Source organism: Corvus kubaryi, unplaced genomic scaffold (genome assembly GCF_017639235.1).
Source record: "Corvus kubaryi isolate FWS band 111438036 unplaced genomic scaffold, C.kubaryi_AGA036_p1.0 37357, whole genome shotgun sequence".
NCBI classification, from domain to species: Eukaryota; Metazoa; Chordata; class Aves; order Passeriformes; family Corvidae; genus Corvus; species Corvus kubaryi.
Window position 1 is genome coordinate 3,590,665 of NW_024581117.1, and position 25,424 is coordinate 3,616,088.

General features: G+C 38.6%; 1 protein-coding gene across 2 annotated transcripts in view; it reads right to left on the reverse strand.

The window, feature by feature from the left end:
- Positions 1-5,328: 5,328 nt before the first annotated feature.
- The window catches only part of DAPK1 (death associated protein kinase 1), an 87,400-nt gene continuing 67,304 nt past the window's right edge, over positions 5,329-25,424 (reverse strand). For both annotated transcript variants that reach the window (XM_042033164.1, XM_042033162.1), the window contains 9 exons: positions 22,702-22,800; positions 19,882-19,959; positions 17,631-17,853; positions 15,078-15,266; positions 13,082-13,279; positions 10,816-10,954; positions 9,804-9,924; positions 8,317-8,505; positions 5,329-7,717 (listed from right to left, as the gene is read on the reverse strand). In XM_042033164.1, coding sequence (XP_041889098.1) covers positions 6,485-7,717; positions 8,317-8,505; positions 9,804-9,924; positions 10,816-10,954; positions 13,082-13,279; positions 15,078-15,266; positions 17,631-17,853; positions 19,882-19,959; positions 22,702-22,800 — 2,469 coding nt within the window. In that variant the 3' untranslated portion in view covers positions 5,329-6,484. The remainder of the gene's footprint in view (positions 7,718-8,316; positions 8,506-9,803; positions 9,925-10,815; positions 10,955-13,081; positions 13,280-15,077; positions 15,267-17,630; positions 17,854-19,881; positions 19,960-22,701; positions 22,801-25,424) is intronic.

Sequence of the window (25,424 nt, forward strand, 5' to 3'; positions counted from 1 at the left end):
TTTAAAGCAGAAAGGTGGGTCTGGTAAGGGAATTGTGAAAATACTATGCTAGCACGGAAGACTGAATGTTTAAATAACTGAACATCCTTACTGAAGAAGAATGTATAAAAAAAGCCAGAATTTCTCCCTGGCATGCTTTTCTTTGGTGGCTGTGGGAGTTCTGTAGCGCTTTCCTAGCCATGATAGTAAGAAATAGGACAACTGCATGGTGCTAAGTCACAGCTGGGAAAGTGGTTCTTCCTGTAACTCTGCTTCACCTTCTGCTGAAAAATATTCTCCCTGTTTTGCTAAGTACAAACCAACAGTATGTCTTGGAGAATGAATGGCAAATGGGAAGTCACATGGTACCTTTGTATTCATCCATTAATATCTGTCCTGTAGACCCAAATTCACACCAGTAGATTAGGTTCCTTTCTGTATTTTCCTGGGATGGTAGCAGTAAGTGCTTTGCAAAACACTTCTTATCCAGGTGTTATTACCTGGGATAAAAAGGCCTGGAGATCCTCCTCTTCCCAGTAGCACTTGCAAGCTTTGGACCTTGATTCAGTTCTTGAAGCCTACATGGAAACTGTGTTAATCCATCAGTTTAAACATTCATGCAGCTCCTTTCTGAACCTCTGTAAGCAGATTGATACTTCAGGTGAGGCCTTAAGTTTCCTCTGAAACCAGTACTGGTACTTGACTACCAGGTCTAGCAACTGCAAGTGATATTTCCTTCTGACTGAGCAAATGAGGAAATTTAGCCCATCCTGTCTGATGCTAATTTGGTTATGGTGACTCACATCCTTCAATGTTTTCCAGGTTAATTGTTACAACATTCTCCAGCTGCCAACATAAAATGCAGGGGTCTGTAGAAAATTTTCATTTGAAGTGTTCTAGTTGTAGAGGATGGTGGTAAATTTCTTAAGTATAACCAAATCTGAGTCTAGTCCTAGCTATCAGGCGTTATTGGGAAACACCTCTAAAGAAATATCTTTCCTGCTTCTTCTGCAGATATATACCTTAGGAATGATGAAATAATCCATACTATAGGCTTAGGAAAGTAGGACTTTCCAAACCAACTCACCTGGACCTGACCCTGGCTTTCATACGCACTGACACATTGCCTTTGGCACGAAATTCCAGACTTGTACCCTTTATTTTTCCAGTAATAAAAGTTTTGGCTTAGCAGTAATTGAGTACAGTCAGCACTCTGCAGAGTATTTTTTTTCTCACACTTGCAACCAATAGAAAGACCTAAAAATGATGCAAAGTTATAGTGCTTTGTAGGTAAATTTAGTGATAGCAGGATTCACTGCTGACCTTCTCTTTGCGCTCCTTTTGCTCAGCCGATTGCTACATCTATTTTGACTTGTAAGCAGTCTTGTGTAGGGGGTCTGAAATTGAGGCTGATTCATCTTTCATGGGTAATAGACAAGTCAAACTATACTTCTTAGTGGCCAGGCTAAAAAAGTAGATTTTGCAATGCAATGAGCAGCACAAAAAGTGAAGCACAAGATGACTCAAAGAGTCATATGCATGCCGTCTTTTAACATCAGCAGTCTAACCCCTCTAATGCAAGAAGCCCTCCCCTCTCTCCCATGTTTCTCTGGCAGCAGTTTTGAAAAGTACAACTTCAGCCTCCCCTCCCTGTGCACCACATGCTGGTGTCTCACTTAGTCCTTACTCATGCAAATTCCAACCCTCTCCCACAGCCCTCCAGCTTCAATTGCTGAGGTGCAGCAGAAGCATCCTGACAATATTTCCAACGCGTAGCCCAGAGCTTCTCCAGGTGCATTACACTCAACTGTGACCATGCCTGAATCCATAGGGAAGAGACCTCACCGAGCTGCACTCTGAATCCTGCAGATCCAACAGAGTGTGGATTCATGAGCCTGGACACAGAGCCACCAGAAATGCATTGCACCATTGCAGCAGGTGCTACATTTCTGCAGGAGGAGTATGTGTGGGCTCAGGCTGTCAGCATCTCTTTGCCAAGAAATCCATATGAGATGTGCAGCATGTTCAAGCATTTGCTCCTGTGTGAGACCCCTTATCACCCTGCTCTAAATTCTTCTTAGTTTTCCTCTCTGCCTAGGGTATGTGAGTGCATATTGGCAGTGTAGGTGTCCTAGGCTTGGTGTCAGCAGGAGCCAGAGTTTGGGCAAGATGGTCCAGGTTTGCCTTCTCTCAGGAAAGGCCAGTGAATTTTAAGATACATCCAACTGACTCAGCAACATAATTGCTTTCTGAAAAATGATCTTTAAATATGCATGTGCTGGATCTGGACCTCACCCAAAGTAGTCTGGGTAGTGCAAAAATGCTAGGTCAGCTTCTTTAATGCAAAACCGAACCAGCTCCACTGAGATCCTCATCTGGCTTTGAGGCAGCATAGCTGATGGTCCCACTGTTCCATACAGAGGAATACCATCAGTTCCCTTCTATATACCGCTCATCTGACTTCTGAAGACCCAAATACTTTAACCTGCAAAGTCTGAGTGGGTTGGCTGTAACCCTTTTGGAAAGCAAGTACCTTAGGAACTGCTGAAAACTGATTTTCTTTCTCTTTTCCACCCATTACCTTGTCTTCTAGTCAGACAGTGCCTGAAAAGAAACAGGAATGAACTTTCGATGTCTTTTTGTGTGTGTGTGTGTGACCCAGTGGACTGAGTTTAACAAATAAAAAATCAAATGGAAATAAATTTTAATATTTTGCAGAGTGCTTTCAAGCCACCTTCAAAGCTGCTCCATCTCCTTAGACTTAGCCAACAGCATGCTTCATTTACGTTCTTTAGAGTTACAACTTGGGCATTACTCCCCATTTCATTGGCAAAGCTGAAATAGTGATGCAACTCAAATCGAGGCACCTGTTTTAAACAACAATGCTGCAACACAGCATCTCTGCAATAAAAAGGTTGCAATTAATTAAGGAGGTAATTTCTCCTTTGAGGGAGGAACACAGCCAACAGAGGTTTAGGACCTGGAATTGGCTTGCAGCACAGCCAGCTCTAACAACTTCACTGTTGCTCTCTGTAAAGACCTGACTATTTAGGAAACTGGCTCCTTTCTGAACCTCCTGGCTCTGTCAAGCATGTGACATTCGGGAGTTTCTAAACTCTTGTAGTTTCATAAGTCTTTCTCAATCACTTGAATTCCAAAGATCCTAAAACCTGTGGCTGTCTCCATCTTACCCTTGTCTCCTCACCCTTTTAAGGTGAGAAGTCATATATATCCACCTCCACTAGAGGCCACGTCTGGATGCCCTTGGCCTACCTTAAAATCATTTGCATGTAACCACTGATCTCTTGTGGCTTTCCAAACTCACTATTCAGGTTAGCAAATCACTTGCATGTAGCCACTGATCTCTTGTTACTTTCCAAACTCACCAGTCAGGTCAGCAACAAAACTTACAAAGACAGTACAACCAGTAACACGCAATAAAAATAGCAACGTGAAGCACTTCTTTTATTCGATGCATGCTGCTGCATGCTGGGGAGAAATCATTGGAAAAATGGCCTGCACCAAGGTGTTTGCTTCTACCCTATCTTCTTCTGAAAATTTCTTCAAAATTTGAATCTGGGTGTCAGTAGAACACTTTTCTAAACTGCAAGGTAATCTGTAATGCATCTTGGCCTTGAGCAGCAAACTTGAGAGTTTGTCTATATTATGGATTTTGAAGACAAAATTAAAATTGTCACTCATTGCTTTATCCTCAGTGTTATGTTTCTGCAGCTCTTGTCTGAAGCTGCAAAGATGGTTAGTATCCAGCTTCAGTTATTTCACTGTCAGGAGCTAAGCTTACCATGTTCCTTGCATAAACTATACACTCTGTACACATATGACTGAACTTTTTTGACCTTTCAAAGACCTGCATTTTCTCCATTTTTGGAGTGAGTCAGGGCAGGATCTGTGCATTTTTTAAACACATTTCTTAAAACTGTAGGATGAAGTTCTCCTTCTAGTTGCATTCACAAAATAAAACATGGAATTAATAAAAGTGAAGCGACAGAAGGGATTGTAACACTTGGTTAGCCTTTTTTTTAATCCCAAAATTGTCATCTAGGAAAAAAATTTGTCTTTTCTTGGTCAGTAGCACAGGATTTATAAGAAAAGAATCCAAAGCTATCCTATGACTGTGATTCACTTTCCTGAGACTATTTACCACAAAACCTGTAAATGATGCAATAGGCTGTGACTGCTAGTCAAAGGTTCATCATAGAGTCCACTAAGTAATTTATACTCCCAGGGCTGCATTTTAGAGTAAATGGAAGCAAGAAACCGTGAGGAACATGCTGTTGGGAAGGGAAAAACAAAAAGAAAGCAAAAGGAGTAGTTAATGAGTGTTGGTAAGTTGACCACGCATCTCAAGTGCGCATAAAGCATCTGGGGGGGCGGGCAGGGGAGGAACCTTTTTGGGTAGAAACCCAGTAAGTTTTTTGACATGAGAAAGACCCCTCCACTTATCAGAATCTGACAAAAGTACTAAAAATGTCTACAGCTGGAAGGTGAAGAATGATAGTGGCCATTAATTGACAGAGGTACACACAGGCTGCATGGAGCTGGGCTCTGCACTGAGCTGCTTTGAGCAGCGGTGGGAGATTCTGAACACAGTTTGTCAGTGGCAGAATATCAAAACACAGACAGCTCAGGGTAGGACTGCTCATAAACTATACTTCTTACTGAGGACTAGACTTTAAAAGAATGGTTAACTATAGAGCCCAGCGATAGCCGGGACCTGGGGAAAGATTTAATGAAGTAAGAGTAAAATAGGCAAGGAAAGGCAGGGGGAAACAGCAACTAGCATTTTAAGAAGACCTTGCTTAAATCCTTTGCAGCATACACAGGGCAGAGGTATTGTGCTAAGCTGCCTGCATAGAGTGCCATACCAAGACTGTGCAGCTAACAGGGAGTGATGCTGAGATTTTAAATAAGCAGCACCAGCACAGTCCCTTGTGTGATGAGGGGATATTTAATGTAAAGGACCATTATTGCAGCACAAGTGTCCTCTCCCTCTGCAGCACAGTATTATCTGGAGGATTCCTGATGATAGTCTCACATTTGCTGTGTTGGTTTCCATTATGAAAAACCACAAAGGAAAAGCTATGTAGCAAACTGCTTCGGCTTGCCATTTGCTGAAACGAATGCAGATCTCTCTGCATGCACAGGGACCACCTCTGCAGTAAAAAAAAAAAATACATAAACATTCCTGCAGCTTACTAAGAAATCCCCCTGAAGTCAAACAGGAGGTTCCCAGAACTTCAGATGGCAGGCATTGCCTCTCCACAATTGTGACTGTAAAGAAAAGAGAAGTTTTGATACCCTTCATCAACACAATGTGATCAACAAGGATGCAACAAGCAACAGTTTATTTGTAGAAAAATCCTTTAAAATTTACTACATTGTAAGATTAGGGAAAAAATAGTCTTAATATATATACATACAATATATATAAACAAACACATATCGCACCATGAAAATTACATGCTTTTTAGAACAGAGAATGGGTCATATTCCCTCATATCAATTTTAAAGTTATCACTGCAAGAAACCTTGCTTCCTTTTTTTTTTTATCCCCATCAAAGTTTTCAAGTACAGGAAGTAAGTAATGCAGGATCTAATAGTAGAAAACCTTTGTTATACACAAATTACAACTGACAGCTAGACAATATTATTCTGCAGTATTCAACACTTGTGGTTTTTGAACTCTATAATGATCTGAACTTTTACCTGAGGTGCATGGAAATAACGAAGCATGATAATTGGCAAGTTTAAGAGATTTTCACATTATGATTTGACTGTAATTGAAGTTGATTAGGTATCACATGTCTATATGTATAGTACTGGCACAAGAATGCTCTGCATGAGTCATCACCAATGTCTTAGAAGTGCAGGAAAAATTAACAGGCAAGCACCACTTGCAATGATAAGCATGCAGACAATTTAAGTGAAACAGAGGTAGCATGTTCTTTAAACTCCAGCAGGGTCATTCAAATCAACTGCACTCTCCCTTCTGCAAAAGGCACTCACTTTTTCAGCTAAAAACAATGCGCTTAAATTTGGTCATATTGACCACAAATGGTGGATTTCTCTCCTTACAAATATAAAAAAATGTTAAGCAGAGGACACAGTGGAAGGGAAAAAAACAAATGTAAGAAACACACGTAAAAGGTACTATGTGCTATTCCTCTCCCTACCTTTTATGGGGAGAATTATATAAAACAGTTGCAGTACATAATCCAAAAGTTAAGACTTTCCAGTTGAAATGGCAGTATTAAGCAGCACATTCTCTATCAGAAATAGTTTTAAACCACCAGAAGTACAGCAGTCTTTTTAATAAAGAGCAACAATTCACAGTTAGGAGTAGAAAGTTTATGAACAAAAAAGGTGGTGCCAGAGAAGGATCCTTTGATCCAAAATCTCATAAATTAGTATGCACTGTAACTTTTATGCAGTATCTTTTATCCTTTCTGCGCTTTGAAAGGATGCCCATGCAAAACACCTCCTCTTACCGTGACACTACAGAACTAATCGAGTTATAAGATGTGCCACTGTTGCAACTGGAAGCATAAGCCTCTTGACCATTAGCATCTAAATTTATTTTGAATACAGAAGATGCCTTCAATAAGAAATCTGCTGCATCTCTGCGACCTAATTCCCTCAGTTTAGACATTAGTATGCCTACAGTGCTGTCAGGTGCATTACTCCATTCCTGCAGAAGGGCATGGACTGGGCTTGAGAGAAAGTAATTTTGTGTTCCATTATTTGTATTGTACTTTGCAACAAGATCAGGGAGGCCCAGGTTCATGGCCAGAAGGCACCAATCTTTGCCCATTGGATCAGGTGGATCCAAAAGTCGGCTTAGTTTTCTCCTGGTGAGTAGATTCAGATCAGAAACATGGATATCCATTCCTAGGCTTCCCTGGGAGTAAACATCAAGACACCCAAAACAAAGTATACTGCTAAAGCTCTCTTTATATCCCCCCATAGTGTTAGTTAATGATGTTTCCTTTTGACTCTGTGCACGGAAAAAGTCTCTAGGCTGGTAGACCATTACTGGCTCATGATGTTCCCTCAGCTGCTGAGGACTAAGGTAATATTTCCCAGTCAGAAGACCTGGTAAGGTTGTGGCTATTAAGTTATCAATGGTGCTGCACACAGAATCCAGAAGTAAACAGCACTTGATCTTCTCTGTTTCCAGTCCTCTAACTTGAACCTCTATACCCTGCCCATGGTTGACCAGCAGCACTAAAAGCTCAGCTCCACGATTCATAATCTTTGATCCGTTTACCCACAAACGTATATCAGCATCCCCCTCTGTGCTCTGCTGATGAATCCACCTGCAGAGATTCACCTGAACTTTATGAAAAATTCCACAAGGAAATGGGGTAAGATGTTCCACAGGAACTATTCGAACACCACCATAAATCAGCACTTCATCCTCCTCATCTGTCCAAGACCTGTGGAGATTGTCAGTCTTTATGAGAGCAGGAATATCCACCATTGCTCCACTGCTAAGGTCCCTTGCACAAATATCCATGGCATCCAAAATCTGTATCAGTTCTTCCACATCACTATCTGTCACCAGACGCTGGATGTCCTCTATAGTGTACCGACCTCTATAGTGATGGAGGGCTTTTGGGTTCTCCACTGACAGGATTTTTCCAAGAACATTAGAACAGAGCCAGCGAGGATCCAGAAGCACAACATCTTGGACAGTTTCACTCTGCATAATGTTAATCTGTTTATAAATATGAAAGTTACTGTTTATATCCTGTGAAGTACAAAATAATAGCCGAACTTCTTGCCTTCCTAACAGACTGACCCCATAACTTGATTAACACTGCTCACAGGAAAAAGCAAACAGTGCATTTAAATATATGGCAAGTACTCAGAACAAAAACCAGATCTTGCTGTTGTTTTCCACTAGTAATGAAACCATTAGAGCCTAACAGCTGGAAAGCCTAGTCATGCCTTGCAAACTGTTTATGCAAAGCTGTTATCCTACTATTCAATTTCTAATGGACACATATAAATCTCTCATATGCAGTGAACACTTCACTGAAGGTGATAACATAGTGATCCTTTCTGGGTATTTTATATTCTTACAACTGTAGCAATAAACTAATTATTCCTGTCTCAAAGAGGTTATGTTGAACAAAATAGAAGCCACAAGACATAATGATAACAGAAAGCGTTAATAAGCAGTCTCTACTTATGTCTTAAGAGGAAGAGAAAAAAACCAAACGACTTTAGACATCTGCTTAAACTCATAAAGCAATATTCTACCAGAACAATATCTTGCAAATAAAGAGATGGAATTTACATAAAAATACTTACTTCTCCTATGCTATGCAACTGCTGTGCAATATGCCGTAGGTCATTTTCGTTTGCTAGGGGATTAAGGTGTTCCTGTACATCATAAACAAACTGCTGCAAGGACATCAGCTGGTTGGGTCCATTAATTTTTCTCCATGAAGGCAGTGTGGAGATTATTTTTTCACACAGGTGAGTCATAGGTGGGCAAGTCTTAGAAAAGCACAGAAAACATCCATTTGAGAATAGTGTACTATTTTTTTTTAATGGAGGTCTAATGGATCTAAAGAGTTCCTTTGTGCTGGACCCTTACTCTTTCATCTGGCATTCTCTTGCCAAAAAGTCTATCTACCTTTCCTTAAAAAAGTGAATTGCAGGAACCAGTTTTTCACTGAAATAAGCAAATTTTCCAAATATCACCATGAGTTGTCCTCATAGATCTGTAAATTAGTGTTTATTTCTTAAATTATCAGGATTTATTTAGAATCTGTGCTCATCAATATCTGTACAGTACCAATTTACTTAAAAGATGAGACGGAGGAGTACTAAATAAGAAGCAAAAATGGTACTTTGATGTATTGATTGCCTTAGACCTGATGCCTTCTTCCCACATTCTCAAGCCACAGCCTCCACTTCTTATGCAGTAAACCCCTTCAGATTTCAAGCTAGTGACCATAGCTAAAATAAAGTTTTCGTAGAGAAGAAAAGCTTATAAAATCAAGAGACCATCAGGAATGTAAAATAGGCTGAATTTTGCATAAATCCAAGTATTTTCCTCAACCCACAGAATTAACTCAGTAATACATACACTCTTAATCAATTACAAAAAAATGCATTTCCAAAGTAGCTGCAGAAAATCTTGTTGGTGTGTAACATAATATTAATCCATTTAGCACAGGCTACAAAAATTTCTTAGTTCTTAGTATGGAAGTCTCCATGGATTCATGATGATAATATCAAACCATGGCTACACTTTACCTTTAGTCTCACATGCATATACCTACACATACAGATACAACTGAAGCAGTATTTTTCAATTTAAAAATGCAGTCAAAAGTTAATACAGATTCAGTTTACATATCTATATTTGGAATTGTCTTTCTAACAGCTGAGAAAACTGTTCTAGTCTGGTGGGTTTTTAATGAAAAACTTACTTTCCTGAAATATATTTATAATATGTTTCTCTATTTCTCTATAATACTATGCTGGAATCCAATAGCTGCCAATCAAAAAAGAAAATTATGACTTTGAACTGAAATCTCAAATTGTTTCCTTTCAACAGAGAGTATTTTGGTCACCTGGTCAAAACAGCTACTATTTTCTAAATACTGACTGAATCTTTGATTTCAAGGGTTTGTTTATCACAAGACCTGTCAAGTATGCTGATAGAAAATTGGAACAACAGTGGTTTCTGTATGCTTCATTGTTCCAAGTTTGAAATTTACAGAAGATTATTACACAAGATGTTCACATTTTGGCTGGTCCAACCCAGACCATAGGGCACTACTTACAGAAATTATCTGGCTTCTTGTTTCTTGCAAATGATTTCGAAGAAGCTTCATATCTTTAGACCCAGATGCTCCAGCATCCAGGACAAATAACTTTTCTGAAATTTGCAAATCATTTCCAAATCTAAAAGAAAAAAATTCTTATTAACTTAGCCCCAAATCCATTTTATTTCTTAATACAATTGTACTTCAGTCTTTTCAATTGATTAAGATACTGCCCCTCCTGCCTTCCTCCCCCCTCCCCACTGTGCTGGAATTCCTACATCTGTTTCTTGTACAACCCAGAAAAGTGTCTATACTCACAGGTTTGGATGGTTTCTCACACCCAGTGTTCCCACTTAAATGCTCTGCATTTTCCACTCTGCATATAAGGTATTGTTACTTTAAACAATAGTATGTTCATGAAAAATTCCCTATTTCCATCTACCATTAGCAAATGCTCCAGACATTTGCTGAAGAATTCTAGAAGTTTCCCTAACCTCTTGATACCTCTTGGATCACCTTGTCACCTTGTGTGACTCCATAAAGTCCAGCTTTTTGCAAACCATGTAGGGTTTGTAGAGTACTTCCAGGCCTCATTTAAGTTTTTTTCATACCTATCCTACATCAGTTCAGACCTAAGGGTAGCTCTCTGATAAAGTTTCCTCTTTTGCATCCAGAGTTTTTAGCTGCAAACTGTCTACTTTTCTGAGACCAGGGCAAAACCTGAGCACCAAGATGTTAGATGGAAAGCTGGAATGGGTCTTTGGATGTAGCCCAGTGTTTACAGGGTGAGACTGCCTATGCTACAATTAATTTTGACACCACTGGGCTCATTTTAGCTCAGGGCAGCTTACTCACTGTACTATTGGTGTATGTTTCAATTTTAGCACAATATAGGCTTCCTGAACTTATTCAAAATACCATAATATCATAAAGCCATATGAAAACCTTTTACATATTCCAATGCATTTTAGTATTTTTTCTTTCCAGTTAGCATGTTTAAGTGCTATGTATAAATATACTTCCCACTTACCTGTTCCTAATTTCCTTCAACAAGGAGATGTCTTTGTCATACCAGAACTCTCCCCCAACAGGCCGAGGCAGATTCACTATGTCAGCATGTGTGGCAACCAAAACAACACGCAGGGGACTCTTCAGCTTCCCACCAAATGCTAGAAGAGAAGCAAGAGGACTCCCTCACTATGAGGCATGCCTACGGAGATGGCTGATACTGAGCCAGGAAAGCAGAAATGCATTTTACATTTTTCATACCAATCACTTTTGTAGTGATTTACCAACTCTAAGCATAGCCATTAACAGTGTAGCTGCCGGTGCTCTGGCAGTTATCTGCTTATAGGACTGTCTATATAAGGCCCAATTTTAATAGCTAGACTACTTGAATAACATCAGATACATTTATATTGTGGTACTTTATTGGTTTAATAAAAACAATAATCAATAGCACTAATGATATTGCTACTAACTACAAACTATGACAGCATGAGGAAAAAATAATTAGAAACAACAGCTTCTTGAAAGGGTTTTGCATAATCTTTGGATGGTCCTTTATACTACAGGTGCAGAAAAGAGGATTGTAAGAACACAAAATGTCTACAATATTCATATGTTGATATGAATGCTATTTTGCAGTACTTACACAAACAATGACCTCTCACTTAAGTGAGAGTTAAGTAGGAAAGCCTGGCAGAAACCATGAAAAAGAATGAGAAAGAAAGAAAGATACAAATGGCATGAATGAGGTGACAGTACGGAACACAGAGTTTTCAATCTTTTCTTAAACTCATATTCCAGAAAAGGAAAGACATCATTAGACTAATTTTAAGAGCCAGTACACCTAATCCTGCTCTTCTAGCCTTAAAAAATCTTCACGTGAGAAATATGCTTACAACACTGCTCTGTTCTCATCAACTAAGAGCTCACACAATCTTTTAATTCATAAAAAGCCACAATTCCCCAAATCTCTGCATAGCAACTGTTTTGTAATTATCTTATTTTTTTTAAGTGAAGTAGCTGAATAATGCTGATCATCAGATAAGCAAGAAGAAAAAATTAACTGAGATTTCTGACTCTGTTGAACCAAGAACTATGTTTCCTTGCTAGAGTGAGGAGCTGTGAAAAGCTTTCAGCAATTGCAAATTAGCTGTATTTGCAGCTTTGATACCTTTTTGCAAATTTCTGAGCTTTAACTTTCACAGGTAATTTATTGTTGGTTAGATCCAAATGCTGATATTAGTAACCTTGTAATTTAATCTAAAATAGAAAATAAAAGCATGCCGATGCCTGAACTGAAAACCAAGGGTTGGCCTTGGCTCATTGTGTGCCTGAGATAATGCGTACAGAAACAAGCAGAACACAGAAAGAGAGACAAAACAACTCTTTGCACAATGTTAAGTATTTAATACATTTGTCTGGTGAATCTCTAGCGTTGTTACAAATGTCCTTTAGTGTTGAGTTAGATCCACTGGCTGGAATAATCTTTCAGATCATGGAACCAAGACATGTATCAGAAGTGTGTTAGTCCAAGAAACTGTCACAGTCTGCAGACCAATACTCAGATACAAATGCAAACAAGTTACAAGTTACTGTATATACACCTGAATTACCAGACCTTTTAAGAAAAATGTTACTAAATGTTAATTTGTTTGCCTGCCAAGTAACTTTCAGTAAGCCTGAATATAAAACAAGTAAAATTACTTAAAACCGGTGCAAAATTGAAGAATATGTGAAATTTACAAGAAATATTGATTTCTGTGCATCAGCACCAGAAAGTTATCATATTTGAAGTCATCATTAACTCTAGTTAAACACATGAAAGTTGCACATACTGAAGGGTAATGCTGTTTCATAATACTGTTCCTGTTCTGTTGTCACTGACAAGACTAATTTATGCTGAAAACACTGCTAATTGGGGGCTAGATATAAGAGGAATTTAAGCAGTGTGTCTAAACTTTTTGGGTTTTTTTTTTTTTGTGTTTTGAATGGTTCCAGCCCTCTCTTGGCAGCTTATCTGACATAAAACTTCATCTGCCATGTACAAATGTAAATCCCCAGTGCCACAAGATATGCACTGTACTTTGTGACCCTTTTTAATTGAACTAAGTGGTGTATGCAACTCTTCCAGCTTCTTCCACAGTTAAATTCCCTTTTTCCAAGAAACCTTATGTAAAGTTTGTTTGAATACGTGGGGATGAAGACACCCAACACAGACGATGTACACAGTTGCACAGAAGCTTTATTCTACAGACCTCAATACTTCATTAACAGGCAGAGGAACATACCTATTGGCTCCTCAACTGGGACCAATGATTTCAGGAAATTGAGCCAAAAGGTCACTTGGTTTAATTGGATTTCATAAGGCTCCTCAAGACTAAAAAGCACTATGTGAATTGCAGTGTGATCATTGGCAGCAAAATAATCGTAACAGCAGAAGTACACAGGGTTCCCAGAGAATTCCCAGATGCTGAAATCACCAACTCCTGAAAAACAGACAAACAGATGAAGAGATCACACTTCACCAGTAAGCATGAAACGTCTGGCCATGGAAAGACAAACAAAACAGTTAATCTGATTTAAACTTTTGCAAAGATAAACTGTATGCATGTGAGAAAGCAAGACTGAAAATGCAATCATGATCAAAGGGAACAAGTTTCAGTCAGTTTCAGAGCCTTAGCAGTTGGACCCTCAAAATCTGTTCCTCTCTCACATTCCTTCTCTAGGACATTTAGCTGGATGCCATATGTAAGCAACTGTGTTAAATGCATGCAGTCTTATGCAATTACATTGAGCTTTGCCTTGAACAACAGCAGCAGATCTTGTAATTGCCTTGAAAATTAAAAATAATGGCTCCCATTCTTTTCCTGTTCACCTCAAAAAAGCTTAATATTTTTATTAATTTTACGTCTTAACGTGCCACCACTAATTTTAGAAACTGCTGAAGCACATTCTCAAAGAAGCCACTTTGCTTTGCCGAATTTTACTATTCGCATTGTGTTGGTAAATCAGGGCTGAACAATCACCATGGTAAGGATTCCAAGAGCTCCATGCTTCTTTTTGCCACCTCCTTTAGCTTTGGGTGAGAAAAGTGTTAGTATGCTGCAGTTCCCAGATGCACCATCTGATTAGGGTGACTGATGTCTGCCACACTTGTACTACCTCTAATTAAACAGATTGTGATTAAGATGCACCTCAAAATTCTAGAAGGAGAGAAGTCAGAAAACTCCAACCTGCTGTTATGAGTACAGATATTCAGAGGTCACCTGTGTGTACACTTTATTCTGTATCAAGACAGCACAGAGAAAGAAAAGAAAGTCCTTCTGAGAGTCCGTGGCACAACTCTGTTTCACTGCAAAATTTGACTGGGTTTCAAATTATACTGAAGGAAGAAATTAGCCTGCACAAAGAACAAGCTTTAGCTACTTGGCAAACTCTTCAGCATCTAGGATAATTGTTCTGTCATTTCATTTCATTACTGTGCACTCATAAGCAGGTTTCTGTCTCCAAAATAAACTCTTGATTAATACTAACTCAGCTTCAAAATTGCAGCTGCTAAGGCACGCAAAACATTTTCCTTATGAAGAAGAGATTTGACCACCTATATAAATGATGATTAGTATGGCTGGTGGAGTATAAGCACCACTTGTGTGATCTCAGAGTCAAAAGCCATGTGTGTACTTACAACACCTCCTGTGATTGACCCCTCTTACTGCTAACTGGCTTCAACTGCAGAGCAGTTAGCTTCCTTGCAAAAAAAGAAATGAAATCAGAAGCTCCACTCACAATAACTGATGAGCTCCAGGGCTCACCAAATATGCTCCAGCCATGTCATGGGGTGAAAACAGTATGTCCTTTGCATAGCTGGGAATATAGTTAAATGGTGAGGACTAAATGGGCCAGACTAAATCTGATAAAATCTCCGGATGACATATAGTATAAGTGAAGAAGCCTTCATACTAGTAGTATGGTTGGCTACTTTGCCAACCTGCTCCTGTCATACCAATCCCTCTTTTCTACTCTTCCACTTACCTCAAAAAAGTTTCTACGTAATACTATAAAGATGTGACATGAGTGATTAAAATGTATATTACAGCAGCTACAGAACTTCAGGAAGATTTACTTTCTCCTTAAACGAATTATATCCCACCAGCATTGAATTGTCAAACACGGTCACTACTATACCAAGTCAGACTTTTCCCCCCATTTTTATTTTAAAAAACAAGTAAAATGGCATTAACTCTCCTGCAGCACTAAAGCATCCCAGCCCAGGGCTCTTCTTACCATGCAAGCAGGCATTCTGGATGTCAATGGCCTTGGTGGACTGGTCATCAGAAGAGAAGTGAGAGTGATGAGCAGGTGATACGAAAGTTTCTAACACGCCTTTGGTCAGGCCTGGCTCAAACATCATACTACGGCTTCTCACGCTGACATTTTCACAACCAGGATAAAGATTCGTAATACTTACTGAAACTGGGTCAGGGAAAGGAAAATGAGATTACAAACCATGTGAAAATCACAACCAGATCACTTCAAAACAAGTATGCAAGCCATAAAAGCAGATTAAAAAACCCAAAGTGCTCTTCAAAGAAAGGAGATGTCTATGAAGCTGTGGGCATACACAACTACATCCTTATTCTGAATGATTAAAAGGAAAATATTAGAATGATCCTATAAAGCACTTATGTCCATTAACAGATATACCTCTGAGTGGGAAGCATAGAGAAAGACTGAATTTTATGGGTATGAAAGGTTTCAATAATTAAAGTTCTATGTTGCAAAGCTATATTGCCTTTTTTTTTTTTTTTTTAGCTAAGGGCTACAATTTCATTGCATGACCTATTATTATTGGCATGGAAATGTCACATATTCATATTATTGATTCCTGTAAAAGTATCAGAAAGTATCGCTGTGTAACAAGTGTCTCTGGGGTGGTGAGGGAGAAAAGCAGACCCTTAACCAAAACTATTTTACTAATAAGCAATTTTTAAATTTCATGTTTATTCAGATTCCCAGAGTGCAACTGAGAAACAAAAGGGCTTTTAAACTGACTTGCACCATCTAGTGGATAAAAATTTCGTTCCTCCACTAGTTAGCAAATTCTAATATTTGGGTTTTACAATACAAAGATATTACCTGTTAGCTGTAAAATTATAGTTTCATGTTTGATCTCCTAATGTAATATTTTAAATCTTTGGGCTCTTGTAAATAAATATTTGGTGAATTCGCACACCTATTTTTACAGAATTTAAACAAACACATAAACAAACAAATCATGTCATCCAGTATAGATCAAATTGTGCTGATTTAAATATTTTTCTGATTATGTCACTCAACCCATAACATAATTTACATGCTATATAATGATTTACATCCCAAAAGAACATATACTGAAAGAAGCAAAAACCAAACCTCCAAATGTTAAAATAACACCATAGTAGCTTTGTATGTATAGGACTGCACAACTTTCTGGCTTTATATCTCGGTAAGCTCTTTTCAAGGGCATGCTTCAAATTCATCTTTATTTCTACACTGATTTGCCTATGTGACTGGCAGTCTTTCTGATTTTATGATGGTGTGAGCACATAACACCTCTCCTTTGGTTCTGTTACAAACTATCACAAAAAAATCTTTTTCAGTCAAAACCTTCCTGTACTGCCTCCAGGAACTGATATTCCTTGAGTGACTTATCCCCCTTTGTATGACACAATAAATTAAGATAAATAAATCAAGAACTTTTAATTGGTTAATTTAATCAAGTTCTTCTTTCTGTTATCACAGATGTGAGGCCCTTGTGTTAAGTAAACATCAAATGCAATAACAATCTCTGTGGCATGGATCTTGCCTTGCCAAGCTACTCTTTGGATGCTCTAGAGCTTCCTCAGGTGAGTAGAGAGAAAGCAGAGATCAAAACTACTACTAGCACTCTTCTAACATTACATAAAAATTATGAACAAAATCCAAACCTGCAAGTATTATCCAAAAGGCTTTTTTTTAAAAAAAGGCAAGCCTGGCCCCATCTAAAACTTACACAGTAACACGACTTCTAAACATCAATTTAAACTTGAGCTCCTCAACATGCTTAGCTTGTGTACATTGTGTAGGCTCCCAGCATTAGAAAAGGGACCTGGACAAACAGTTCACTGGTCTTTCCACTGTACCCCTGTGGGTCCTTCCAAAAGTGGGCACATGCTCAGGTGTAAACCTAGCTAGTTTCTCCACACCTTGTAGCTCTTCCCACTTTGCACACGCCAACTGGTTCTACATGAGCAATCTATTCCCTAATATTTGCAAATATTTACTTCAGTTTAGAAAGCTTTCATTTATTTTCACCGTGTTTGGAGACAATTTTAGACACCTCTAACTGGGCTAATTCATCCTGTACCTTAAGGAAAAGCACTCCAAGGCATCAGAAGCAGCTCTGAATCCTGCTATTACTTCAAAATCACATAAAGATGCAGCAACTGTTTCAATTTTGCAGTTCCTCCAGCAAAAAAGAAGCTATTAATGACACTGATGTTTGCAGCCTAGGACTTTTTGTGAAAAATAAAAAGCAGTGTTTACAAGTCCTGTCCTCCACTCTGCAAGTTCACTTATGCAGCGTGTAAGCAAACAAAACCTTAACTACTCATATCTTCTTCACACGTGCTAGTCCTCTTCTTCTACTTTAGGTACAAGCCTATGCACAGAGAAATCAATCCCTCTCCCCTTTTCTTTTGTTTCTTACATGCTAAGGCTGTCCTGTCTTTTGCAGTGCAGCCAACAGCTTTTTCTTAGGAGCTTAGAGATTAAGAGGAAACTCTTTTCTCATACGAACATTATGGCTCAAAACCATACCTGAAGGTTTGGAAGACAAAGGGGATGGGGGGAATCTGCTGGAGTTTGTGGAGGAGAGCCTAGGCCTACGTCTTCGGAAAAAGCTTCGTAACAGGCCACACTTCAGAGACTCCACAAGGGTGGTTTTCCCAGCACCAGAGTGTCCAAACAACTTCAGTTTGATCCGGGGCTGTGGATTCTGTGTGTGCCTCAGCTGCTGGATAAAAAGCCCCCGGTGTGTATCCTAAAATTCAACATGAGGAAGAAATCACAACATGTGGCAGGGAACGTCTGCCTCCCAACACATTCAGCATGGGGTTTAGATACACTTTCTTGCCAGACTGGTGTTCATCATGCAAGCCATCAGTTACTGGACTGGCAGACAGGATGGTTTTGTGCTCACTCTCAGAAGCCACCTTGATATTTCATGAAAACTGCACATCTTCAGGCTCAACATCAGTGATGGAATCAGAATGGAATTCTTCTGACCCCCAGTGGAGAGGGCAAAGGCATCAAAACTAGCCTCTTTCAGTACCCATTCTCCTAACCCAGCAGTCTCAGAAGGTTAACCAATATACATACGCTTACAGAGTATACATGCAGCACTGAAGAATTTTGCTGTGACACCTATCACCTGAGCAATACAACAATTCAGTGTGCATTTCTTCTCTTCTTTACATAAACTTTTTCTGTGCTTCTCATGGTTGGGTGAATTTTAAGGAAACAAGGAGAAAGCAGAAAAGTGGGAGAGCAAAGTAACTAGTAGATTCATCTTCCCTTTCTTCATTTCCCCGTTTGGAGCTGAGAGAGAGGCTCTGTTGTTCTGCATTTGCACCTAATTTACACATAGGATGAGCCCCCCGAATTATAAGCATGCAGCAACTGAGCTGAGAAGTTTGACAGAAACAGTTGTGCATACAATTTAGTTCCTTCCTCACCAGCAAGCATTTATTTAGTAACACTGCACTGTTACAGCTAATACTGAATCCTCCACAAGAGCCACTATGATAGTAGGTTCTTCATCTGTCTGTATTAGAGGCAAAATACTTCACAAGCACCAAAAATAAGTGTAAGGTATGTTCTGTACTAGATTATACTGACCATTTTAAGTAGTACTAGAATACTTTCAGTGGTTAGATAAAATTTTAAAATTTCAATTGATCAGATTCTCTGTCACAAAGTATAGTCTAATGAAGTTTATGATCACCATGCATTTTCCCCACATATATAGAGACAGACCTTCAGCAATGTATATTCCACTATCAAGAAGTGAATTACAGTTTACTAATATTTCTTTCAAAATACATCTATCTGACCTTCTTCTTTTGTTCTAGGTCAATTTGTATTATTTTCATATTTACATCATGACTGAATCACAAATTTACCTGCTTGCATGCAGACACAAGAGATAAGAGTTTGGTGTGGGGATGTAACTATGCAAAATGGAGCCTGTTATGACAAACATTTACAAAAGCTGTCATTGCAAAGGATGTCTGAACTTTACGCTTTCTCACATCTTCACACATATGTAGTTTACAATCCTGTTGGCAGGCCTAAAGGACATGATTCTACTTCCACCTTGGCAATACATGGTGTGCACCATCTTCTACTAGCAACAGAAATGGTAATTTATTTCAGTTTCTCCAATCATAGACTCAACATTATAATTGTAACAGGATTATTTTAATTGGTCTGGCTCTTGCCTGTAATCTCCAGGCAAGTAGCCACTCAACCTTCCCAGCATGAGTGATGCTGCCTATCTGACTAATCAGTCTGTATCAAATGTGTCAGACACACCGCCTCACAAGCCCAGGTCAGCTTTTTGTTCTAGTTGGCAAGACATTTGGATATACTGAAACTGCAGAATTAAAAGATGACATTGAGAACTTATGCAACTTTTCCATACGGTATTAACATTTTCATAAGGGGCACAAACCCCCCATCCTTCGTAACCTTAATCTAAGTGAAATGGTGATGGTGAGGAAATAAGTCATCTTGGGGGATGTGCTAATTCTTAATATGTTTTTTTTAAATAAACACCTTAGATGCTTTGCTAGGCACTGTCAGAGACTGATAGATATAAATCAGTGGTGCAGACTAGCTTAGCCAGCTTCTTTAATATGTACATATTTGCTTTAATTGCTGGCATAATTTAAAATTAAAAATATAAAAAGGAAAAAGAAAAAAAAGACACCATTGCAGTAAGGAATTTTGCAACAGCTTTTAGAATAGCTTTGATGAAAACCACAGTTAAAATTCATGCATTCCCAACCTTTTTAAGTCTTGCAAGCAGACTGGCTACATGCTCATGCTGCTCTGCTCTGGCGAGATCTTCTGCTGTTTTCCCATCCTGTTAAAACACAAATTATTAGCAGCAGTTCCTTCCTTTTTCTTTTACAGATGGGCATCTGGATGCCACTGTAGCAAGATACTTTGAATTCAGAGTCTGAGAGCAAAATCAACACTCCTCCCCCTGAATTCAATTTCTCTTCTCACCAATTAGAGGATGATAGTGATTTCTAGATATTGTCCACTGAATAGATTTAAAAGTTCACAAAGAAGGGACACATCAGCATATTGACTCACATGAATAGCAAGTGAGTGGTTATTTACCAATGGATAAAGACTGACAGTGGCATATCAGCCACTGGAGGATTCCAGAAAGCAAGAAATTTGTATGGGATGCAGTTTAAATTGCATCAGCGAGTTAAAAAGGAGAAGCAAAGCTGCCTTCAGCATTATGGTCTTGTCATTTAGTTATCTATGTTTTACAGATCAGCAGTTTAATACTAAAAACACTAAAAGAAAAATTGCCCACTACTTTGACTCTTACAGCTACATTATGCTATTGTGTTGCTTTAAATTTTGGTAAGAGGTAACTAATTAAGGAGTACTTAGCTTATTTCACTATCTCAGATAAGAGAATTAGAAAATACATCCACAAGCAAAATAGCAAGTTATTTTCCTATTCAAGCTTTCCTGAAAAGTACAGAGTATCTACACACTGGTATAGTAATATGTAAGCAAAACTGACATATGAAAAGGGCTTGGTTACAGGATCCATGAAAGCGTATTTTACACCTACTGGTAATATTTCATCAAAATTGCTGACTGGCTCCCTGTGTTGCAGATCAGAAAGCCTGCAAGAGCTGATCCTGAGTTCAAGTGGCATTTGCAAGTATCTACATCCAAAATTTTTACTCTATCTGACAATTTTAAAGTTGGTTTAGAATCTTCCATGAGGAGAATCCAACAACACGGTGCCAGTTAGCATGTAAGCACAACAGATTTTTTGGGGCAATTTTCAAACATTTGAAATGATTGTATACTCCAGGAGTGGAAGGTTTTCTAAGGTCACTTAACACCATCCATGCAATCAAATTAAAAATCAAACTAGTCATAAAATGGGCTTTATCCCAGAAAGGAAGCAAGGACTTCATAATACAGCCCAGTTACTTAATGGGGTTGGAAGAGTTAGCTCCTCAGAAATGCCCAGTGAAAGAAGAAAAAGGCTATTAATTCTACTGCACTGGCTCAGAAAGAGCTGTTAATAAAGTTTTCAGAACAGTTTAATATCCCTCTAGCAAACCAATGCAAAACTGAAATATTAAAATCACAACATGCAAGTTCCTCTGGTCCCCTCCTCCTTTTCCTTCTCTCTGCCACCACGCTGTTGGAATAATGGATGGTTCCATATATTCAGTCTACTACTCCTGCTAGATTTAGTATCAGCACTATTTGTTTTGCTATGTCCTTCAAACTGACCTAAACTAAAGAGACAAAATGTACCTTTATCTTGGAAGGACAGTGTCCACATGGGCAATTATACCAACACAGCTGTCTTGACATAAACGAAGAGCAACAGCTCAAGAATTCCCCCACCACCCTTTCATTTTATCTCATCTCTACAGTACATAGTAGTGCAAGTACATATACACAGTGGGATGTAAGGAACAGACAAAAAAGACAAAAAACAGGCAACAAAGGAAATCTGTAGAGCATCCTACCGAGTCCACTGCATGCACATTTCATTATTATTAATAGGGGACATGGCAATATACAATCCAATAGCTATCAAAAAGCAATTAGGTGCTAAACTTGTTTAAGCCACAACTCCAAGTTTATTGGCATTCTCCTGCTACATAAGATCTGTGCTTAAAAGAAAAAACTGCAGTACTAAATCTGAGGAAAACAACATAAAATTTTGTATTTTCTACCAAATGGGTAAAGCAAACGATACAGAAGTTTTCTCCTTTTTCCTCTCCATTTCAGCCATCTCAGGAAAAATTGCTTAGGGAAAGAACTCTGAAAATTGAGGACTCAACTAAAATCTAATACAACATGTCTTCCTCATACAGAGCAATAGTTATTTCTAAGCAGAATACATTGGTTACAATGAGTAGCAATGTAAAACGATCCACTGGATCTGAATATAAAACATGGTTAGTTTGTTCAAAACACATGTAATTGTGTGTATGATGTCTATAATTTATCGTGTGTATGACGAAGGACACTTCAGTCCTGCTGTGGATATGTCATTAGGAGGATGCTTCTCACCTTACTGAGAATGAAAATGCCTTCAGTGTTACTAACTGGAAGCAGTGGTGCTGGCTGATCTGACATGAATGATTTAGTTTACAAGGATATTCGCATGCTAGTTCACTCATCCATTAAACCACACAACTCCCACCATAAAACCAGAAATTTTTAACCCCTTAATGCAAGAAAAATATTTAAGATACATACAATGTATTTGTACTTTTCTCAAATGTGATGTGAAATGACATAAATCTTAATGACAGTGACTCATTGTGCTTATAGAAAGCATAATGATACAAGTAATTCTTAGGTGAAGAAATTATTAGGTTAGATGAAGTGGTAGCTGTACTGTACCGTAATCAGCTCCAAATTCAGTTGCAAGAAGGGAACAAGTAGACAAGAGAGATATAACAAATACCACTCCCATTGTATAACATACAACAGCCTTTTTTTTCTAATTTCAAAACATAATGTCCTTTTCCTACACCTGTCTCTGAGTTTGTTTTCTACTATCATGCATAAAAGAAGAAGAACAGCATCTCTCAATACTTACAGAGGTTAATGCTTCTACATTGGCACCGGTAAGACACAGGAACCGGACAATGTCAAGAATGCCATTGTTTGCTGCCAGGTGTAAAGGTGTTCTTCCATACTAACATGAGGAAAGAAGTGTCATTACATTAGTCAAAGAACTTCACTTCAAATTTTATGACTAATAATCAAACGTATTACACAATTATACATACTGATACACAGAAAAGGTTTTGCAAAAATGTGGATACCATATGCAGCTAGCAAGAATTTCTCTTGCTTCTTTCCACTCCCGTGAGATACTTTTCTCTCTCATGGAAGATATTAGCAGAGTTCTATAAGCTATGAACCCCTGCGACCTTGCTAAGCTTTGTTTATGGTACAGTAGAAAAATATTTTGACAATGGATGTTTTAGGATTTTAGCCAATCACCCCAAGGGGTGGCTGATCCTTTGTCCAATTAGACTATGAAGAAAAAAGTCTATAAAGGAGTTTGTAAAATAATTAAATAAAGGAATCTTGCTGCACAATTCCTGCCCTTTGGATCTCTCTTCTCCTCCCTACCACTGAGAGACACTGTGATACAAAAACTGCAAGAAAAAGTACTTTTGATAGCAGCTTAAGTACAACTGTTGAAAGTGCAATTAAAAACAAAGGCTAGACGACTATTTAAAAAATGGGGAAACAATTTTATAGCCAAATCCTTCACAACTGTGGAGGAATTCTTTAGTTTTTTTGGCTATATTTGAGAATGTCTTTTTAATTCCAGAAAATTTAATTGCCTTTTTACTTAATTAAATATGAACAACACTAATTCCTTAACCTTTAGAACTCTGGGTTCTATTTCAATCCAAGTACTACTGAAGATTACATATCTGCAGTCTCCCCCTTTCATCCAAAGAAATAAAAGGAATGAATGAAAGAAGTCAGCATGAAGTATTATATTTTTTCAGTGAAGAGGGAAGGGCTGTACAGTATTGCTTTCCCAATTTTTTCTTTTTTCCATGAGTCTCTTCACTGACAACAGGTCCTCATGACGTTCCCTTCTGTTTTCATGTTCAGAGCTACTGTTAAAAAAATTACAATTTATTCTCTTCTGGTATTATCTCTGCTGCTATTACTTCACATTTTTAGGCTTTCAATACTGTTCTTCCTGTCTACAGTCAGAAACAAACTCATAAAACTACTTCTTGAAAGAGCATTTGAGAGCAAAGCCAACTAAATTTCTGACAACTGGAAGGTGAAAAGATGCTCAGGCTCCTCCATACCCAACACCTCAACTCAAGTAGCATCCTGCTTGTATTACAGTGTGGCCAGCAGGTCCAGGGCAGCGATTGTCCCCCTGTACTCGGCACTGGTCAGGCCACACCTCCAGTTTTTGGCTCCTCATGACAAGAAGGACATTGAGGTGCTGAAGCATGGCCAGAAAAAGGGAATGGAGATGGTGAAGGGTCTGGAGCACAAATCCTATCAGGAGCAGCTGAGGGAGCTGGGGGTGTTTAGCCTGGAGAAAAGGAGGCTTGGGAGAGGCCTAGACAATCTCTATAACTGCCTAAAAGGAGGGTGTAGTGAGCTGGGGGCTGGTTTATTCTGCCATGAAACAAGTGATAGGACTACAGGAAATGGCCTCAAGTTGTGCCAGAGGAGATTTAGATTGGCTATCAGGACAAATTTCTTCACAAAAAGGGTTGTCAAGCACTGGAATGGGCTGCTCAGGGAAGTGGTGGAGTGACCATTTCTGGAGGTATTTAAGTCATATAGATGTGGCACTTAGGGACATGGTTTAGTGGTAGACTTCACAGTGCTGGGTGAATGGCTGGACTCTGATATTGTAGTTATTTTTCAACCTAAATGCTTCTGTGATTCTATGATTCTAAATAAATGCATGTGATGTTCTACTGCACTGAATCTGTGAAAGAAACAAACAGTGCCTTCAATCAGTATTACACGTATGTGGAACAAAGCCAGATGTTTGGACGAAGGACAGCAGGTAATTTTGTTAATGCTCTGTTAATACAGGGTTTGCTTCTGAAGATGAGAGGTAGAAATTAAGATTCTCTATTTGATAACACTCAAGGTCACCATTCAAATAAAGGGCACTCTAAAAATCTCCACAGGATACATTACTCCTAAAAGATTAACAAAACAATAACTACAACCATAGCTTCTGTAACCATGTTCTCACAGCCACTGAATATTTGAAGGCTGATTATTTTTTCTACAGCATGCTGGTGGTGATCCCAGTTCAGCATTCTCCACTAGGAAAGAGGGTGACAGCCTCGTAGTCCATTAACTCCACTAAAATGTGCTCTTATCTTTGGATCTGGATTTCATTGCCTGGTCAATCAGATTTAAAATGAGAAGCAGAGGAGCTCATTGTTTTAATTTTTTTCATTTGACAGTTGATGATTTTATTGTTGAAACCAAAAGTGATTGCACTGGACAATCCTCATGCCAAAAAACATGATCATTTTCTTTACCTGGCTAATACAATGTAAGTGCTTTGGTAATAAATAGAAGTGCTTACTAGCAAAGTATTATTGCTAGAATATGAGAATATGTACTTTACCAGAAAAAAACATGAAGAAGCTAAAATACCTGAATCAAATAAATTGCAGATAGTGACATAAAGATTCCTATAAGTAACTTTCAAACTTTGTGGCATATATGAAACTTAAATAGGGCAGAGGACGACAGTCAGAGCTAAATATCAAGCCCTAAGCACCACAGTATGTCAGCAGAGTT